At 47.1% G+C, this 21,682-nt stretch overlaps 1 protein-coding gene across 1 annotated transcript; it reads left to right on the forward strand.

Annotated features, from left to right (window-relative positions):
- Window positions 1-5,082: 5,082 nt before the first annotated feature.
- On the forward strand, window positions 5,083-6,937 carry LOC103531945 (olfactory receptor 10AG1-like). Its single transcript, XM_030468327.1, is given in 4 exon segments — window positions 5,083-5,226; window positions 5,228-5,389; window positions 5,391-5,663; window positions 6,521-6,937. Coding segments are annotated over 4 exon segments (996 nt in total).
- Window positions 6,938-21,682: the final 14,745 nt, after the last annotated feature.

Genomic DNA, 21,682 nt, shown 5'->3' on the forward strand with positions numbered 1-21,682 from the left:
GATCTTCTCATTCTCCCTATTGCTAATTACTATAGTCGAATTTTTAAAAATTTCTACTATCCTTAGGATGCAAAAACATGTACCAACCCATTATCAGGAACCAACATGGCCCTGAGTATGGGTGATACCTTGTTCAGGGTTAAATAACTCTCTATGAATACTACCTAGAGATCAAGTTGGTGTGCTTGACTGCAGCAGATGTTTCACATTCATGGATCAGCTGTGCAATATCATCCATGCTCAGTCCACCCCTCCCTCATGACCCCACCTGTGTGTTTCATCTATTCCTTGATGGATTTGATGGGACCACCAAGCTATAAAATAATTCACCTTTATCTTGCCAGTTCAGACCCACCTGAGCCACACTGACCTTAGCAGCCTCACCCACCTGCTGGTTCTTTGGATATTCTTCTGTGTCCCAGCTCTCAGGTACATGATGGACTTTTACAGAGAGGTTCTATGGATGGGACACAGCACCTTGCCAGGGGGAAGCAGCCCAGATGCTGCCAGTTGCTCTGCTCCCATTGCTGTACCCATCCCCACGGGGCATTTGTCACCATCCAGGGGTCATTACAGAGTTGGAGCACTGTCCCCTTTTCTCCTTCCCCAGTGTCTACAGCCAGCTGGATGGCTTCCAGCTCTGCAAACTGGCTCCATTTATTTTCTCCTTCAGCAGTTTGTGCCACTTGTGCAGCAATAGGCCAGGCAGGAGAGGCAGTGAGGTGGCCCTGTGTGTCAGGGAGAGTTTTGATTGCCCAGAGCTGAACCATGGTGAGGATTGGGTGGAGTGTGAATGGAAAGGATCAGGGGGAAGGGCAACAAGGCAGATACCATGGTGGGAGTCTGCTTTAGGGCATCCAGCCAGGATGAAGAGGCAGATGAACTATTATTTTGATATCTGAGATCTTGTTCTCATGGGGGGACTTCACCTTCTCAGATGTCTTCTGGAAATACAGCCCAGCAGAGAAGGAGCAGTCCTGGAGGTTCCTGGAGTGTATTGAAGAGACCTTCCTGACAGAGCCAGTGCAGGAACCAACCAGAAAAGATACCACATGAACCTGCTTTTTTTCAAACAGAGAAGGACTTGTGGTTGATGTGATGGTTGGAGGCCATCTGGGGCACAGTGATGATGAAATAAAAGCTATCTGCATCCCTAGAATCACAGAATCAGAGAATCATCAAGGTTGGCAAAGACCTCTGAGATCCTTGAGTCCAACTGTACATCCTACAACCCCTAACCACTAAACCACCCACTGTAGCTCTTCATCTACCTGTCTTTTGAACACCTGCATGGATGATGCCCCACCACCTCCCTGGGCAGCCTATTCCAATGCTCCACCACCCTTTCTGTGAAGATGTTTTTCCTAATATCTAACCTGAACCTCCCCTGTTGTAGCTTTAACCCGGTTCCTCTTGTCCCATCACTGGTCACAAGAGAGAAGAGGCCAGCGTCTGTCTCACTACCACCTCCTTTGAGGTAGTTGTAGAGAGCAATAAGGTCTTCCCTCAGCCTCCTCTTCCCTAAGCTTAACAGCCCCAGTTTCCTCAGCTTCTCTTCATAAGTCCTGTTCTCCAGACCCCTGATCAGCCCAGTTGCCTGTAGAAGAACAGCAGAGGAGCGGACACTGTGTGATACAGAGGAACCATGTAAACTGTCTGAAACTGCCTTACCCTGAAGGAAACAAATAGCTGTAAATATCCTGAGGAATTTGCCATATGGACAATGTTATGTCCTGGTACCAGGTGCCCCCAAGGGGGAAATGGTTTGATAAGATTTTATGTTAGTAGATAGAGCACTTTGAGGCACAAACTGTAGTTCAATCAATAGATATCGGGATACTCTATTAATGTAGTGAACCAAACAATAAACTGATTCTGATTGTATTCAGCAATCGGTGTCTGTGCCCTCATGTCCTCCGTCATATGACACTCCATGTGAGGAATTCAAGAAGAAATTGAGACTCAGAGGAGAATTCTGAAAATCTCTGTGAGGACAACCCCCCCAATGAGCCAAACGGGAAGGTGAGCAAAGACGCGTCCATCCTCAAAGGAAGGTAATCAAGGACTGCGGCCGGAGGAAGACTTAAAGATGGGTCAAACAGTGACCCCATCCCAGAAGTTTCATCATGAGGTTTTGCTGCATATAGCCAGAGAACAGGGGTTTAAAATAAGACTCCAGAAATTTACTTTGTTATTATTATGGATATGGCACAAGTGCCCATGGTATCCAAAATCAGGCACTTGTGAAGTGTTAGAATGGCAAAAAGTGTGACGCATTGACAAGGGCGTGGGATGCCGGTCAAGACTTTTCACCCGATCATCTGATAACCTGGAGAACGATAATGACTGCTATGAGCTTATCATATACCCACCAGACTCACTCGCCAAGGCTATCTGATTGTTGCTTGAGAAGCAGGGCAGTCTTAGAATGCTGGAGATAAGTAAAAGATTGAAAAAATTTTCATGTCATTTACTCCGGAAGACACGGGAGCCATGGCCAAGCCACTTGTCCTTACCACGGAGGGTACGGGCACCACGGCCAAACCGCTTTGTCATGATGCAGCAATACAGACTGTTTTTATCGATATTCCTGCTATGACTGATGCATTGTTAACTGACTCTGAAACTTCACATCAAAGCTTTCCAATGGAGGACTTTGTGTCTTCAAGGGATGGGGACCCTTTTGATCCAGGGTTAACAGATCCTAAAAATGAGCCAGAACTATACACCCCCCTCACCCCTTCAAGAGCTGCCAGTGCCACCGTGACTGCAAAAGACATTTTGGCAGCACCCCACAGGCAGGGTGGGTGGAGAAAAACTGTGGAGGGAGAGCGTCAGGCTTCAAGAAAGGTTCTGCGTTTTCAGCCCTGATGCAAACAGTAAAAGTTTCACGTGAATTCGGCATGCCTGTGACTTTTCAATAGAAAATTAAAATAACTGATTTATTTACTGGCAGTAAATCTTACATCACCCAGGCAATTGAATGCTGAGGAATCTCAAGGACTAGAAAGTATTATGACTAAAATTAAACATTCTTTTGCACATTGTTATGATCCAAAATTAGTTCTCAGAGGTTTTGTGAGAAACAAAACTTTCCATCTGTTTGAAATATTAGGGCAATGAGATTACAAAAATTTCTGGATGCTAGGGTGTCAATTTTTATCATATCATTTCACCAAAACAGTATGGTCTAAATTTGAAATGTTATCTGAAGTGATTACAAAATTGTGATTATGTGCTAGAGGTATTTTTCCATTGGATGTTGCTATAATACATTTCCCTATTACAAAACAGGATTTTGATACAGCTATTCAAACGTCACTGTCTTTTCAAATTGCCTCAACAGATTACCTTGGAGAGATACAGTTCGACTTTCTGAGTCACAAATTGTTATAGTCCCTGCAAGAGTTAACAATCCAGCGTTCTTCTATTTTATCAACAGTACCTCCAGAGAGAGCTCCTACTCTATTCCTGGGTGGATCTGCTCGCTCACACAAAGCAGTGGTAGCTTGGCATGATTCTGCTTCAGACCGATGGCCATCACATGTCGTGCTACAGGAAGGATCAGCACAGGTCATAGAATTGTGTGCAGTGAGAGAAGCCTTTTGATTATTTTCAGTGACAGATATTAATATTGTAGTGGATTCTCAGTACCTTTATGGAGTGTTAGAATAGATGCTTGATACCTTAAACATATATGTATTAGGCCTATCTTTACGCTGTTTTCTGATGATTCTGGCAGGAATAATAATTTTGGTAAATATTGGATTGATTGCTAATTGATTTTAAGCACCAGGAGAATGGAAGAAAAGGTGGTTCACTTCGCTCTTTCAAATTTAAAAGTGGGGAATTGTAGGAGAAGAGCAGAAGTGTAGACACTGCGTGGGACAGAAGGTGCCTGGTGGACTGCCTGATATTGCTTGACCCTGAGGGGAACAGAGTGCTGTGAATATCCTGAGGAATGTGGTTCCTGGAGAATGTTGTGTCTCAGTACCAGGTGCCTTCTGTGGGAAATGGTTAGATAAGGATTTATGTTAGTGCATGTTTATATATCAAAATGTGCTATTTTCATAATTCTTCCAGACAGAGCATTTTAGATGTAACCTAAAAATCAATCACGAGATATCGGTATTGGGCATGAGCAAGACCAGGGGGCCAATAAAGGTGGGACCCACACCCACAGAGGCAGCTCAGCTCACTCTTGTGCGAGGCAATGGAGAAGCCAGCAGCTCGTCGAGCCTCAGGAGTAAGAAAGGCTCATCCCACTACATATCGGAATACTATATAAGTGTAGCAACCGGGGTCTGTGATTGCCTGTCCTCCGACACCTCTGGACATGCTTAAGGAGTTCTATGTCTTTCTGATGCTGCACATGGGCACTGACAGTTCATGTTGAGCTTCTGGTCTACCACAACCCCCAATTCCTACTCCTCAGGGCTGTCCTCAAACCTTTCTCCTTCCAACCTGTATTCATGTATGGGAGTGCCTCAGCCCTTTGCCAGAACCTTGCACTTGGCCTTGTTGAACTTTATGCAGTTTTCATAAGCTCACTTCTCCAGCCTGTCCAGGTCCCTCTGGATGGCATCCCTTCCCTCCAGCATGTTGAGTTCACCACACAGTTTGGTGGTGTCAGCAAACTTGCTGAGGGTGCACTCCATTACACTGTCCATGTCCCCAACAAAGATGTTAAACAGCACTGGTCCCAGTACCAACTCTTGAGGAACACCACTCCTCACACATCTCCATTTGGACTCTGAGACACTGATCACAATTCTTCGTGTGTGACCATCCATCCATTTCCTCAGAGCTGTGACCCCACTGATAAAGGCCACCGAATTAGTCAGGCAGGACTTGCCTTTAGTGAAGCCATGTTGGCTATCACCAATCACCCCTTTGTTATCTGCTTGCCTTAGCAGAGCCTTCAGGAGGATCTGCTCCATGATCTTGCCAGGCACAGAGATCATAGTATGACAGAATGGAGATAGAGATGAGACTGATTGGCCTGGAGTTCTTCTCTTCTTTTTTTCCAGGTTTGAAAATGGGGGTTTTGTTTCCCCGTTCTCTGTCTAGGCTTGCCATAGGATGGTGGACACGACATCAGCATCCTTGAAGAGCCTGCTGCTGGGATTGATCTGTGGAGGGAAAATGCCCCAAAGAAAAGGCTTGGAGAATCACACTGCTGGACCTGCATTCATTCTCCTGGGATTTTCTGACCACTCCAGCCTGTAGGGGCCTGCACTTCACAGTCTTCCTGCTCATCTACCTGGTGGTCCTCACAGGGAACAGCCTGATTGCACTCATCACAGTGGTGGACTCAAGCTTCCACAGCCCCATGTATTTCTTCCTGAGGAACTTGTCCTTCCTGGAGATCTGCTGCACATCAGTCACTGCCAAAAATGCTGGTGGGTCTCCTGATGGGAGATGGCAGGATCTCCTTCCTTGGCTGTGCTGCCCAGCTCTACTTCCTGGTTTTGCTGGGTGGTACCGAATGCCTTCTGCTGGCTGCCATGGCCTATGGCCCCTACACAGCCATCTGTGACCCTCTGCACTACAGCCTCATCGTGAGCAGGGGGCTCTGTGTCACACTGCTGGTGAGATCAGGGATGGTTGTTGTAGCAGTGCAAGTACTTCAGGCCAACCAGGTGTTCACTTTGCCCTTCTGTGTATCCTCTGGGTGGATCGGAGAAAGAGGAATGGAAGAGTAAGAGCAGAAAAATCATGGGTCAAGGGTAATCCTAAAGAAGACCTGAACCACATTCAGGAACGTGCTGGTTCCCGGCAAGAAAACCAGAAAGGTTTCAACATTCCAAGGACATTAAAAACTTAAAAAATTCAGGATGGCCATTCTGGCTTCAGGTCCCGTCTCCGTGTCACCATCAGTGTCACACAGCACAGCCCAATGATGCCCTTGAGCAGGCTCCAGAGCTGACAGCCAGCACAAGAAGGAACAAGGAAGGTGTGACATCCCATGTAGCAGACGAAATCTTTCTTGGGGCACAGCGCTTCGAAGTCAAGCAGGTGTTCTTGCTGCGGTGCACAAACAGTGCTCCGATCTTTTCGCCTTTAGACTTGGCTAGCCTTGTTTGGTGGTTGTGCTCCGGACTCAGCTAACCACCTCCTCCTCTGGCTGCTCGTGAGTGAGCTGGGCATGCACTCTGAAGCTCACTTTTTATTGGTTGCCCAATTCTGCTCATGCGCAGTTGGGGTATGCCTTAATTGGGCACAGGTAGGCTTGGCACAAGCTCACACCTTCCACCTTGTAATTAGCCGTACCTGATTGCCTCATTGCCTCATTTCACTAAACTTCCCCCCCCTTTTTTTTTTTTTTTTTTTTGTGGAAAAGAACACAAACAACAAACAAGAAAAATGATACGATGTCCAAATCTGCGGGTTCAGCAAGGTTATTCAGTTTGAGCTGCTGGACAATGCGCCGTTGTTGGAAATGGGTGCTGAGTTGTCCGTTGGAGATCCGGTTGCGGCAGGGCGTGTCCATTTACTGGGTACCCAAAGAGGTCCGGAGTCTTTGGACCTTCATCACTTCTTCTGTGATGTTCCTCCTCTGATGGAACTGGCCTGTGCAGATATGTTCTGGAACCAAGTGACTCTGTACACCATCGTCCTAGTTTTTGTAGTCCTTCCCTTTTCTTTGATAGTTCTTTCTTACACTAAAATTATCAGGGCAGTTCTGAAAATGCCTTCAGTTGTTGGCAGACACAAAGCCTTTTCCACCTGCTCCTCACACCTTGGAGTGGTCACTGTCTTCTATGGCTCAGCCGCAGTGTTCTACTTCAAGCGAGGTTCAAGGGACTCTGTAGACACTGACAAACACCTTGCCCTGTTTTACACAATTGTGACCCCTGTGTTTAACCCTGTCACCTATAGCCTGAGGAACAAGGAGGTGAGAATTGCCTTGAAGAAACTCCTATGGACAAAGTGATACTGCAGAGTGGTGAATATAGTCCCAAATAGCAACAGATATCCCAGTGTAGTACATGGTTGCTTGATCACAGGTTCTTCCTGTTTGGTCAGACAAAATCAGATTTTCTGCTTGGCTTTGATCCTGCTCAAGGTGGAAAGCGGTCTCCTGATGCATTCCTGTTATGTCGTGCTCCACCATGGAATCTTTGTACTCTAGAGCACCTTCAGTGACCCTAAAGAGTTTTATGCAAATACCTATTTCAGGCTGTGTCTGAACAAGGTCACCAGTCAAGGGAAACAGTCAAAGCACAGACAGTAGTCAAAGGGATCTAGTGACACATCCAGTGAAGAGATGACCACCCTCAGGTATGAGGGATCACCTGAGGGACCCCACAGATCATCTGCAGTGTCTCTAAGAGTCAGCTAAGAAAAGTTCAAAAGCATGGAGGTGATTCTCCTCCATCGTGTTATCGTGTGCTGAGTTGTGTCACTCTTGATCAACTTGATGGGAAAGGAAGGGAAAAAGGAAGTCAATAAAAGACCAGGGAGACAATCTAGCAGTGGCACAGGAGTAGGGTCCCAGAGAGACTGTGGAGTTTCTGCTCTTGGAGACTTTTTCCACCCAGATCAATACCACCCAGCTGGACAAAGCTGTGAGTAGCCAGGCTTGAATTCAGTGGGAACTCTGCCTTCAGAAAGAGATTGGGCTGGAGACTGCCCAAGGTCTGTTCCTGTCTGAGTGGTGTCCGGAATCAAGGACAAAATCTTTTCCAAACAGACTTGCTGATCTCTGGCTGAAAAGAGGTCGAGACTGATTTTTTCTGGTTTTTTTTTCAGTGTCACACATAGAAAGAGGTGAATCATCTTCCAGGTCTTCCCTTTCTGTGTCTCTGATAATGGCAAAGTGAGCCCAGACTTTAATGTGAGCTGCCTGCTGGGTGGTGAGATGTGACATTGAATCATCTCTCTGGAGGACCATTATATTTTCATGATGGCAGGACACTGCAGAGGATCTGAAACAACATTCAGATGACCAAAAGCATTGAGAGTCCTTAGGTTTCCTTCAAGTGGAGGCCATGAACATTTTCTATGTGTTCTTAAACCACAATGTAACACTGCTGCTTTTCTGTGCTGCTACTGTTTAAAATTTGAAAATTTGTACTGTTGGTCTGGCCTGATTTTCTGTCATTTCAACCCCTTTTGCATCTTGGATCTTGAATGTGTTATGCATTCTTTAGTAAGGAGCAACAGAAACACAAGCAGACAGAGCTAGAAAGGACTTAATGGGACATCAAAACAGGTAAACAGATGCTAAGCTGACAGCCAGCAAAACAAATAGAGAGGAAGGTGTGATATCCCAAAGCTCTAAGAACAGCTCTGAGACCAAACCAACAAACATGGTGACCAGAAACCCTTAAACACATACAGGGAATAATTATACCTAATTTGCTTTAACACACTCTTATCAGATCTGTCATTATCTCAGCCCTTTGTGCCCCACATTGGGCCCAAATAAAGACTGTTGTGGTTGAACCCCAACCAGACACTGAGCACCACACAGCCTCTCACTAACACACCACCCAACAGGGCGATGGAAGAAAACATAAGAATATTTATAGATTGGGCTAAAAATATTTTAATTATTGCAGTAAGATACAATTAAATATTAATAATAGCAGTAATTCAAATGCTAGTTCTAATAATTATATGGCTAAAAATGGAATAATACAAAAAATTTATGTGCTTTGCTTTTCAATGCTTGCAAAGAGGGAAACTCCTGCTGTGCTTGAGTGCAGCAGTTCTCTAAGGGAGATGGGTTGGGAGCTGGTGCAAAGGAGCCCTAACACCCAGCAGCAGCCTGCAGGGGAGAAGTCTGATAGGAAAAGAGTAAAATTTTCCAGGGGAAACAGGGACAATTTGCCACTGCCATCTTGCCACCACCACCACCTTATCACCACGACCTTATCACCACCACCTTGCCACCTCTGGCTGTCAGCTGTCAATCGTTCAGCACCTCCACATGGACCTGTGCTGCCACTTCCCACCCCCATGTGGCCCCCAGAGCACTGCCTGGTGGGACAGCCTGACCTTTTATTGGCCTCAGCTAGAGACTTTTCATTTGGATTCACTGGCCCCCACCCCTCCCTTTCTCCTCTTCACTTGCAGAGCCCCTGGGCAAACCCAGCGCGGCAGGGCCAGGGCTGGTGGGAGGCACAGAGGGCACAGCCGGCACCCGTGAGCCAGTGGGAATGGGTATCCCTCCTTTTTCTGTTGAGTTTTCTTCTGAAGCGAGGACATTCTGTCCGTGCTGGGCGATGCCAAGAACGACCATTTCCTTTCTTAGGGGGAAATGCAAAGTGCAGCCTTGTCACGGTTTAACACTGGCCCGGCAATTAAACCGAGTGACAGATGCTCTCTATTAATCTCTCTCTCTCCTCTGTGATAAAGAAAGGAGAGAGAATAAGGGAGAGAGACTTATGGGTTGGAAACTAAACTACACAACTTTAATGAAAGAGTAACGATAAATAGGAAAAAATACCAAATATATACAAATATACAGGAAAATTAATACCACGTTCCTTCCCCCCTTTTCCCCCAATAACTCTCAAGTCACCACCAAGGCTGCAGGGCAGCCCTGGGAAAGTCCAGGCTGGACTCCTGGAGTCTGCAGCAGTCAGGAACTGGAGGCAGGAACACAAAAATATGGGCTTGCATGAATCAGGACCACAGGCAGACGAACAGACGGAATCCTCCCAGGATGCTGAAGGAAACAGGAAATGGGTGAAGAAAAGGAAGCATGAAAAGGCAGGAAGGGCAGGAAGCCAGAAGCTGCAAAAGCGTCTTGACCCTCATGATCCCTCAAATTTATACTGAGTATGACGTGTATGGGATGGAATACTCTGTTTGGTCAATTCTGGCATCTATCTTGTCCGTTCCTCGGCAAAGAAGGGCTGCAGGTGGGACCTATTTATTCCTTCTAGAGGGTAAAATGTTCCTCAGAGCTGAGCAGTGTCCTTGGCTCTGCGTACCAATCTCTAGCAGTAACTATAAACATCGACTATTATCAGTCCTAGACGCAGACACTGTCTGAGAAACTTTCTGTTAATTTCAGCAAGTGCAACTACTTCCAAGACACTTAGCTGAAAGCAAAAGTACAAGACAGAAAATCACCTTTATCTTGGCCCAAACCAGGACAAGCGGTCATAGGACATGATGGTCAGGAGAGAGAATACTGCTGCAATGAAGACGACAAAGCGAAAGAGCTGTGCATCACATCCCTGGCAGGAGATGCCCCTGTTGTCCCAGAGGGAATTGTCCATGGCTTTGGGCAGAGTGGTGGAGAAGGATCCCAGGCTGAGGAGGGAGAGGTTGAGGAGGAAGAAGTACATGGGGTGTCCTGGTTTGGGCCAGGATAAAGGTGATTTTCTGTCTTGTACTTTTGCTTTTAGCCAAGTCTCTTGTAAGTAGTTGCACTTGCTGAAATTAACAGCAAGTTTCTCAGACAATGTGTGTTTTTAGGATTGATAATACTTGATGTTTATAGTTACTGCTAGAGACTGGTATGCAGAGCCAAGGACACTGCTCAGCTCTGAGGATAACATTTTACTGTCCAGGAGGATAAAGAGGTCCCACCTGAGCCCTCCTTTGGGGAGGAACAGACAAGATAGATACCAGAATTGACCAAACAGAGTATTCCATCCCATATACGTCACACTCAGTATAAATTTGAGGCATCACGAGGGCCAAGCCAGATTTCCAGACTTCTGGATTTCCTGATTTCCCTTCTTCCCTTCCTTCACCCGGCATCCTGGAAGGATCCCGTCCGTTCGTCTGCCTGTGGTCCTGATCCGTGCCAGCCCATATCTGTGTGTTCCTGCCTCTGGTTCCCGACTGCTGCCGACTCCAGGAGTCCAGCCTGGACTTTCCCAGGGCTGCCCTGCAGCCTCGGTGGTGACGTGAGAGTTATTGGGGGAAAGGAGGGAGGAATGTGGTTTCCATTTTCCTGTATATTTGTATATATTTAGTAATTTTTCCTATTTATCATTACTGTTCATTAAAGTTGTGTAGTTTAGTTTCCAACCCATAAGTCTCTCTCCCTTATTCTCTCTCCTTTCTTTATCAAGGAGGAGAGAGACATTAATAGAGAGCGTCTGTTATTCGGTTTAATTGCCGTGCCAGTGTTAAACCGTGACACCCCTTATTCCATACCATTTGCATCATGCTCCAATCATTACTATCTCTTATCCTTAACCATATCTATACACAAATTATTACTATCTCTCTGTGCTAAAATTCATTAAGCAATTCAGTCTATGATTGCAGATGTTCATCTATTGTAGCAGATTCTCAAAACAAGGAGCAATTTTACAGTTCATGGCCATGGTCCACAACTTGCAGGTTGCAGATGGTAACTTCAAGGAAGTTACTGGATGTCAGCCGATGAACCTAGTTCTGGTTTCATCACCACAAAATCATCCTGAAAAACACTCATAGAACACTGTTAGTTTATGCAACAGTTCACATAACAGTAGTTAAGGTGGGATACAAGTTCACGACTCCCTAAGAGTCTATGCATTACTGATTAAATTAAACAAGCAGAAATTAGGAATTCTCACCTAGTGTTAGATTTCCTTGTGGTACACATTGTACTTCTCCATCTTTCATCATCACCCACCAAGTGTGTCCAGGCCCTTGAGCGAAAGCAACCCCACGAATGGGTTTGCCTTTGCCCGAGGCAGGATAAACCCAAACTGTTTTCCCTAGCAGATTCTTTTCATGCACCACAGGCACTTTGTCCCCATCTACTGTGTGTAGAAGATCTGACTGAGCAGGACCAGCTCGATTGATGGAACCCCTGGTATTAACTAACCAGGTAGCTTTTGCCAAGTGCTTGTCCCAGTTTTTGAAAGTTCCACCACCCATTGCCTTTAAGGTAGTTTTTAACAGTCCATTGTACCTTTCAATTTTACCTGAGGCTGGTGCATGATAGGGTATATGGTATATCCACTCAATACCATGTTCTTTGGCCCAGTTATTTATGAGACTATTTTTGAAATGGGTTCCATTATCTGACTCAATTCTCTCTGGTGTACCATGTCTCCACAAGACTTGTTTTTCTAGGCCCAGAATGGTGTTCCAGGCTGTGGCATGAGGCACAGGATATGTTTCCAGCCATCCTGTACTTGCCTCCACCATTGTAAGCACATAGCGCTTACCCTGGCGGGTTTGAGGCAGTGTGATGTAGTCGACTTGCCAGGCCTCCCCATACCTATATTTCGACCATCTCCCTTCATACCACAGAGGTTTCAACCTTTTAGCTTGCTTAATTGCAGCATATATGTCACAATCGTGGATAACCTGCGCAATAGCGTCCAAAGATAAATCCACCCCTCGGTCACGAGCCCATCGTTATGTTCCATCCCTGCCTTGATGACCTGAAGCATTATGGGCCCATTTGGCCAAAAGCAGTTCACCTTTATGGTCCCAGTCCAGATCTATTTGGAACACTTGAGCAGCCTCATCTGCTCGTTGGTTGTTTTGATGTTCCTCGGTAGCTCGATACAAAGGTACATGGGCATCTACGTGACGCACTTTTACATCAAGTCTCTCTAACCTAGCAGCAATGTCTTTCCAGAGTTCAGCAGCCCAGATAGGTTTATCTCTACGTTGCCAGTTGTTTTGCTTCCACTGCTTTAACCAACCCCATAAGGCCTTTGCTACCATCCATGAGTCAGTATAGAGATAAAGTCTCGGCCACTTTTCTTGTTCAGCAATGTCCAAAGCCAATTGGATGGCTTTTACCTCTGCAAATTGACTTGATTCACCATCTCCTTCAGCTGTTTTTGCAACTAGTCGTGTAGGATTCCATACGGCAGCTTTCCACCTTCGATGGCCTCCTACCAGACGACAGGATCCATCAGTGAAAAGAGCATATTGGTTCTCATTCTCTGGTAACTGGTCATATGGTGGGGCTTCTTCAGCCCGTTTCACCACTTTTCCTGGTGGCATTCCAAAGTGTTTGCCTTCTGGCCAATGTGTTATTGCTTCTACAATTCCTGGACGATTGAGTCTTCCTATCCTAGCTCTCTGTGAGAGTAAAGCAATCCATTTACTCCAGGTAGCATTGGTAGCATGACGGGAAGATTCTCTACCTGTGTACATAAAACCCAGTACAGGTAATCGTGGCACTAGGAGGAGCTGTGCTTCAGTACCAATCACTTCTGAAGCAGCTCTAACTCCTTCGTATGCGGCCAATATCTCTTTTTCAGCAGCTGTGTAGTTGGCTTCGGAGCCTTTGTAGTTTCGACCCCAAAATCCTAGAGGTCGGCCTCGAGTCTCTCCTGGAGCTTTTTGCCAGAGGCTCCATGAAGGACCATCACCTCCATCTCCGGTGTAAAGAATATTTTTGATGTCTGGCCCTGTTTGAATTGGTCCAAGGGCCATTGCCTGCACAATCTCCTGTTTAATACCCTCAAAAGCAGCTTGTTGTTCTGAGCCCCATTTAAAGTCTTTCTTCTTCCGGGTAACCTCATAGAGAGGTTTCACAATTTGATTATAAAAAGGAATATGCATTCTCCAGAAACCAACAGTTCCTAAGAAAGACTGAGTTTCCTTTTTGGTAGTTGGTGGGGCCATAGCTGTTATTTTGTTAATCACGTCCATTGGGATGTGGCGACGTCCATCTTGCGACTTAACCCCCAGAAACTGTATCTCTTGTGCAGGTCCCTTGACCTTGCTCCTTTTAATAGCAAAACCAGCCTCTAGAAGGATTTCAATTATCGTCTTACCTTTCTCATAGACTTCCTTTGCTGTGTCACCCCACACAATGATGTCATCGATGTACTGTAGATGTTCTGGAGCTCCACCCTTTTCCAAGGTATCATGGATCAGTCCATGGCAGATGGTAGGACTGTGTTTCCACCCCTGGGGCAGTCGATTCCAAGTGTACTGGACACCTCTCCAGGTGAAGGCAAACTGTGCTCTGCATTCTGGTGCTATAGGAATAGCAAAAAATGCATTAGCAATGTCAATAGTAGCATACCACCTGGCTGCCTTTGACTCCAGCTCGTACTGAAGTTCTAGTATGTCCGGCACAGCAGCACTTAGTGGTGGTGTAACCTCATTCAGGGCACGATAGTCCACTGTCAGCCTCCACTCTCCATTTGGCTTTTTCACTGGCCATACAGGACTGTTGAAGGGTGAATGAGTCTTGCTGATCACTCCTTGGCTCTCTAGTTGCCGGATCAGCTTGTGAATGGGGATCACAGCATCTCTGTTGACACGATATTGTCTACGATGCACTACTGAAGTAGCAGTTGGCAGCCGCTGGTTTGTAGTCCTCAGCAATCCCACTACAAAGGATTTATCTGAAAGGCCAAACAAAGCATGCAGCCATTCTGCATTCTCAGTCTTAATAGCTGCAGTACCAAAGGACCAGCGGTACCCTTTCGGGTCCTCGAAGTCACCTCCCTTGAGGTAGTCTATGCCAAGGATGCACGGAGCATCTGGACCAGTCACTATTGGGTGTTTATGCCACTTTATTCCAGTGAGGCTCACATCAGCCTTCACAATAGTCAGTTCTTTAGATCCCCCCGTCACTCCAGAAATAGTGACGGAGTCTGTGCCTTTCTGATTCGATGGCATTAGGGTGCACTGTGCACCAGTGTCCACCAAGGCTTTATACTTTTGTGGCTCTAATGTGCCAGGCCATCGAATCCACACAATCCAATAGATTCGGTTGTCCCTCTCCTCCACCTGGCTGGAGGCAGGGCACCTCTAAGCTTGAGCACATACAGCATTGTCAGTATGAGCATTACTGGAGTTTGCATCCCCAGTACTCACACCTGATGTTCAGGGATCTTGAATCACTAGCATATTTGGATTGGGTAACTCCACACTGGAGACTTGAGCAGCCATCTTTTTAGAAGGACCTCCTTTTGCCTTCGGCTTACTCATCAACTCAAACACTCGGTCCTGTAGGGCAGCAGTAGGTTTCTTGTCCCACTTTGTCATGTCCTCTCCACACTCACACAGGAGTGCCCATAGGAATTCCTCTTGGATATTCTGTTTCCCTCGATTCTGTCTCATAGGAGGGCGTCTCCTCTTAATGGTGGCAATGGGGCGTCCTCCGTCTGTCTGAGGAAAAAGGGGTGAATGCAGTTTCTCAGATGCTCTCTTGATAGCTGAGACCCAGGCCCGATGAGGGGCTGTGACAGCCTCTTCACACTCTCGTGCAGTTTTAATCACATCACCCACAGTTGTATCCACTTCTGCAGGAACCCATAGCAGTACTGATAGAGTATGGTTAAAAGGTGATGGTGCAGCATGCACAAACCTTTGCAACATAGGTTTAGGACATGGTACGTGATAAGGGTCTTCAATGCCATCATCATTATAGATCACTTCTCGTACAGCCAATTCTTCCAGATACCTGATAGCTTTTCCAAGTGTGGCTGCTTTGACCTGTGGGCAATCTATTGCCTCTTTATAGGGATATCTCTCCCTTACAGCTGACAAGAGTCGTTTCCACAGGCTGGTAGTTCCAGCCTTTTCCCCAAATGACCGATCAATACCTGCATCTTTGGCCAGGGATCCCAATTGCCTGGCTTCCTTCTGAGTTAATGTTATGGTAGCAGCCCCCTCATTCCAGCATCGGAGTAACCAAGAGAGAAGTGGTTCACCTGGAAAACGGCTGTAGTCTTTTCTCAGAGTACGCAAGTCTCTCATGGAATAGGGCTGAGCAGATTCTGAGTCTGAGTCCTCAGCTGACTCTGCTTTGGAGTATGCTCTAGCTGATCTAGGAGGAGAGGTATTATCCTCTATTTCCTCTATCACCTGGTCATCTTGTTCAGACTTGGAAGGGTTAAGGCTCGTTTCTGATTTCCATTGTTTTCCTTTTCTCCTAGTTACAGGGTCAACAAGTAACTGTGTGGGCTGTGGGGGAGAGGCTGAGGTGTCTGCAGCAGTAGCAGCAGCTGGGCTTGCTTTCTGAGCAGCAGCAGTGTCTGTGGGAGTAGACACAGCAACTGGAGCTGTAGCAGAAACACTGGCGATGCTGGCCGGCCTTATCTGAGTTGTACCCTTGCGTGAGGGGGGGCGAGAAGCGGCTGTGGAGGCAGTAGCGGGGGTGCTCTCTGTGCGAGGAGCAGCTCTCACTCTCCGAACAGCAACTCTCGGCCTCCGAAAAGGCATACTCAATCTCATTACTGTGGTTTTTGTGTTACTCCTCACCAATATATGAGAGAAATTAACAACACCCACCAGAAGATTGAGAAATGAAATGCTACTGTTACTAAAATCTGGTGGAGTCAGCCCAAAATACGATGGAATGGTATAATTTCCCACATTGAAACTGGGAGTGTAATTACCAACCAAGTTTTTTATCTCTGTATGAAACACTACTGCACCATGCACCATGATATACATCAGTATTGAGGACCCTATTGCAACAATGGTTCTTAAGCAGCTCTTACGAAGAACAAGCCACAAAGCAGCAGCAATTCCAGCTGCAAAAATACACATCACATACCCTAAATACCAAAGGTACGGCACGATTGGTTTAACCTCCAACCCTGTGAAATTTCCAAAGGAAAAAGTCTGATTCCAGCTCAGGAAAGCCATTCTTTCACTGGAGTTGGAATTCAAACTGTTCAGACAATTTAGTCAAAATTTAAACTGGACTCGAGCCAATTAGCTCGTGCCCCACGTCGGGCGCCAATAAATCTGTCACGGTTTAACACTGACCCGGCAATTAAACCGAATAACAGACGCTCTCTTTAATCTCTCTCTCCCCTCGATGAAGAAAGGAGAGAGAATAAGGGAGAGAGACTTATGAGTTGGAAACTAAACTACACAACTTTAATGAAACAGTAATGGTAAATAGGGAAAAATTACTAAATATATACAAATATACAGGAAAATGGAAACCACATTCCTCCCCCCTTTCCCCCAATAACTCTCACGTCACCACCGAGGCTGTAGGGCAGCCCTGGGAAAGTCCAGGCTGGACTCCTGGAGTCGGCAGCAGTCGGGAACCGGAGGCAGGAACACACAGATATGGGCTGGCACGGATCAGGACCACAGGCAGACGAACGGACGGGATCCTTCCAGGATGCCGGGTGAAGGAAGGGAAGAAGGGAAATCAGGAAATCCAGAAGTCTGGAAATCTGGCTTGGCCCTCGTGATGCCTCAAATTTATACTGAGTGTGACGTATATGGGATGGAATACTCTGTTTGGTCAATTCTGGCATCTATCTTGTCTGTTCCTCCCCAAAGGAGGGCTCAGGTGGGACCTCTTTATCCTCCTGGACAGTAAAATGTTTTTCTCAGAGCTGAGCAGTGTCCTTGGCTCTGCATACCAGTCTCTAGCAGTAACTATAAACATCAAGTGTTATCAATCCTAAAAACACACATTGTCTGAGAAACTTGCTGTTAATTTCAGCAAACGCAACTACTTACAAGAGACTTAGCTAAAAGCAAAAACTAAAAGACAGAAAATCTCCTTTGTCCTGGCCCAAACCAGGACAGAAGGGAAAAAGGAAGTCAATAAAAGACCAGGGAGACAATCTAGCAGTGGCACAGGAGTAGGGTCCCAGAGAGACTGTGGAGTTTCTGCTCTTGGAGACTTTTTCCACCCAGATCAATCACAGAATCACACAATCACAGAATTAGCCGGGTTGGAAGGGACCTCAGAGATCATCTAGTCCAACCCTTGACCCACCGGAGCAGTTGCTAGACCATGGCACTGAGTGCCACATCCAGTCTTTTTTTAAATGTCTCCAGGGACGGAGAATCTACCACCTCACCGGGCAGTCCATTCCATAGCCTAATCACCCTCTCCGTGAAGAAATTCTTTCTAATATCTAACCTAAACCTCCCCTGGCACAACTTAAGACTGTGTCCTCTTGTCTTGTTGAAGGTCGTCTGTGAAAAGAGTCCAGTTCCCACCTCGCTACAGCCTCCTTTCAGGTAGTTGTAGACAGCAATGAGGTCTCCCCTGAGCCTCCTCTTCTTCAGGCTGAACAGCCCCAGCTCTCTCAGCCTCTCCTCATAGGGCCTGTGCTCGAGTCCCTTCACCAGCCTGGTTGCCCTCCTTTGGACCTGTTCCAGGACCTCTACATCCTTCTTAAACTGAGGGGCCCAGAACTGGACACAGTACTCGAGGTGTGGCCTAACCAGCGCTGAGTACAGGGGAAGAATCACCTCCCTGGACCTGCTGGTGACGCTGTTTTTGATACAGGCCAGGATGCCATTGGCCTTCTTGGCCACCTGGGCACATTGCTGGCTCATGTTCAGTTTCTTGTCGATGCAGACTCCCAGGTCCCTTTCTGCCTGGCTGCTCTCCAGCCACTCTGTCCCCAGCCTGTAGTGCTGCATGGGGTTGTTGTGGCCAAAGTGCAGGACCCGGCACTTGGCCGTGTTGAACCTCATCCCGTTGGAATCGGCCCAGCTCTCTAGTCTGTCCAGGTCCCTCTGCAGAGCCCTCCTGCCTTCGAGTTGGTCCACACTTCCTCCCAGCTTGGTGTCATCTGCGAATTTGCTGATGATGGACTCAATCCCTTCGTCTAAGTCGTCGATAAAGATATTAAACAGAACTGGGCCCAATACTGATCCCTGGGGGACACCACTAGTGACCGGCCGCCAACTGGATGCAGCCCCGTTCAGCACCACTCTCTGGGCCCGGCCCTCCAGCCAGTTCCTAACCCAGCACAGGGTGCTCCTGTCCAAGCTGTGGGCTGACAGCTTTTTCAGGAGTATGCTATGGGGGACGGTGTCAAAGGCTTTGCTGAAATCCAGGTAGACCACATCCACAGCCTTCCCCTCATCCACCAGACGGGTCACCTGATCATAAAAGGAGATCAGGTTGGTCAGGCAGGACCTGCCCTTCCTAAACCCGTGCTGGCTGGGTCTGATCCCTTGCCCATCCTGCAGGTGCTGTGTGATTGCACTGAGGATGATCTGCTCCATAACCCTGCCAGGCACTGAGGTCAGGCTGACGGGCCTGTAGTTTCCCGGGTCCTCCTTCCGGCCCTTTTTGTGGATTGGCGTGACATTCGCCAACTTCCAATCATCTGGGATGTCCCCCGTGAGCCAGGACTGTTGGTAGATGATAGAGAGAGGCTTGGCGAGCTCTTCTGCCAGCTCCCTCATCACTCTTGGGTGGATCCCATCCGGTCCCATAGACTTGTGGGGGTCCAAGCAGCTCAGGAGGTCACTGACTCTTTCCTTCAATATTACAGGGGGGCTGTTTAGATTTTTATCACCTTCTATAGGCTCCAGAAGCCTGCTGTCAACAGGATAACCTGTCTTTCTGTTGAAAACTGAGGTAAAGAAGGTGTTAAATACCTCAGCCTTTTCCTCATCTTTGATAACTATATTCCCACCCATGTCCAGTACAGAATGAATGTTTTCCTTGCCTCTTCTTTTGCTATTGATATATCTGTAGAAGCATTTCTTATTGTCCTTCACAGAGGTAGCAAGATTCAGTTCATGTTGTGCTTTTGTCTCTCTGATTTTCTTTCTACATGATCTGACTATATTCCTAAATTCCTCTTGAGAAGTTAGCCCTTTTTTCCATAATTGATAGGCCCTCTTCTTAATCCTAATTTCTTTCAGAGTCTCCCAGTTCAGCCAGACTGGTTGCCTTCCCCGCCGGCTCGCCTTCCGGGACTCTGGGACAGCCTGTTCCTGTGCTTTCAGAATATGCTCTTTGAAGTATGTCCATCCCTCCTGGACCCCTCTGTTTTCAAGGGCTGTTTCCCAGGGTATACTCTGAACTAGTCTTTTGAATAGTCCAAAATCTGCTCTCCGGAAGTCCAACACAGAGGTTTTACTGACAACCCTCCTTGTATCCCTGAGTATTGAAAACTCTATTATTTCATGGTCACTAAGTCCCAGTCGTCCATCAACCACCACATCTCCCACCAGCCCCTCTCTGTTTGTGAAAAGAAGGTCAAGTGGGGCTCCGTCCCTGGTGGGCTCATTTACTAGTTGGAGCAGGAAATTGTCTTCAATGCACTCTAGGAATCTCCTAGACTGCCTCCTCTCTGCGGTGTGGAGTTCCCAGCAGATGTCTGGCAAGTTGAAGTCACCTACGAGAATAAGGGATGATGATTTTGAAACATCCTCCAGTTGCTTGTAGAATATTTTGTCGACCTCATCATCCTGATTGGGCGGTCTGTAACAGACTCCCATCACGATATCGGCCTTGATGACCTTCCCACTGATTCTAACCCACAGGCATTCTGCCCTATTATTGGTGGTCTCAACTTCTACAGTGTTGAGAGATTCTCTAACATATAGGGCTACCCCTCCACCTCTCCTACCCTGCCTGTCCCTTCTGAAGAGCCTGTATCCACCCATGGCAGCACTCCAGTCATGGGAGTCATCCCACCACGTTTCCGTGATAGCGACTACATCATATCTTTCCTGCCGCACGATGGCTTCCAGCTCCTCCTGTTTGTTGCCCATGCTGCGTGCATTGGTATACATGCACTTCAGCTGGGCTGCTGATTTGTCATTTATCTCAGGTAGTCCACCTTTAGGTTCCTCTCTGGAGAGCTCAGTTTCAACCCTCTCCCCCTTCAAACCTAGTTTAAAGCCCTCCTTATCAGCCCCTTCAACCTATGACCTAGAGTCCTTTTCCCCCTGTTAGTTAGATGAAGTCCATCAGATCTAATGACACAAGGCAGTTTGGGATTTGCCCCATGGTCGAAGAACCCGAAGTTCCGCCGGTGGCACCAGTCCCTTAGCCACCTATTAATGAGATGGGTTTTCCTAGTCCTCTCCTCATTCAAGCCTCTCCTCATTCAAGCCTCTCCTCATTCACTGCAGGAACTGAGGCGAAGACTACCTGTGCTCCTGACCCATCGACTAACCGACCCAGGGCCTTGAAGTCCTTTTTAATCCCTCTTGTACTTCTTCCAATAATTTCATCACTGCCAGCCTGAACTACCAACAGTGGATAATAGTCCGAGGACTGAATTAGCTGAGGGAGTCTCTTACTAATATCTCTCACCCGGGCGCCAGGAAGGCAGCAGACCTCTCTATGGGATGGGTCAGGTCGACATATAGGGCCCTCAGTTCCCCTCAGAAGAGAGTCACCAACTACGACTACCCTTCTTCTTTTCTTTGTAGGTGAAGTTTTAATCCGTCTGCCAGACAGGGGGTGAACGGGAGGCCTTATGGACAGATCGTCCTCTTGTCTGTCCTCTTCTTGATTCTCTGAGTCCAGGGCCTCATATCTGTTCTCTATGGGCACCTGGGGGAGTGGTGGGGGTTGGGAGAGAATTCTTTTGCCTTTTCGGTGGGGGACCTGTTTCCATTCTCCCCTATCTACCTGGTCTGCATCAGCTGCCTGATAGGAGGAGGGGCAGGACTTCACCGTCTCCTGTTGGATTTCAATTGTAGTTGAAAGGGTGTGACTCCACCAGTCAATTTCGTTTTCACTTTCCCTAATACTTCTTAGTCGCTCCACCTCCTCCTTAAGCTCTGCCACCATGCTCAGCAGGTCGTTGACCTGCTCGCATCTCACACAGACCTTATTTTCACTGTCCGCCGGTGCCAGGACGAGGCTTAAACATTCTTCACAGCCAGAGACTTGAACAGCTACGTCCATTTTACTGTTCCTCTTAAGGGATTCTGTCTGTACGGACACACCCTTTTTCTCAACAGCAGCAGTTTTTGCTTTTTTTGAAACCATTGTTATCTGTGCCCTTCCTGCTTGCTCTGCCTGCGCAAACTGCCTCGTTAACTGCCGCTTCTA

This window comes from Calypte anna, chromosome W (assembly GCF_003957555.1).
Source record: "Calypte anna isolate BGI_N300 chromosome W, bCalAnn1_v1.p, whole genome shotgun sequence".
NCBI classification, from domain to species: domain Eukaryota; kingdom Metazoa; phylum Chordata; class Aves; order Apodiformes; family Trochilidae; genus Calypte; species Calypte anna.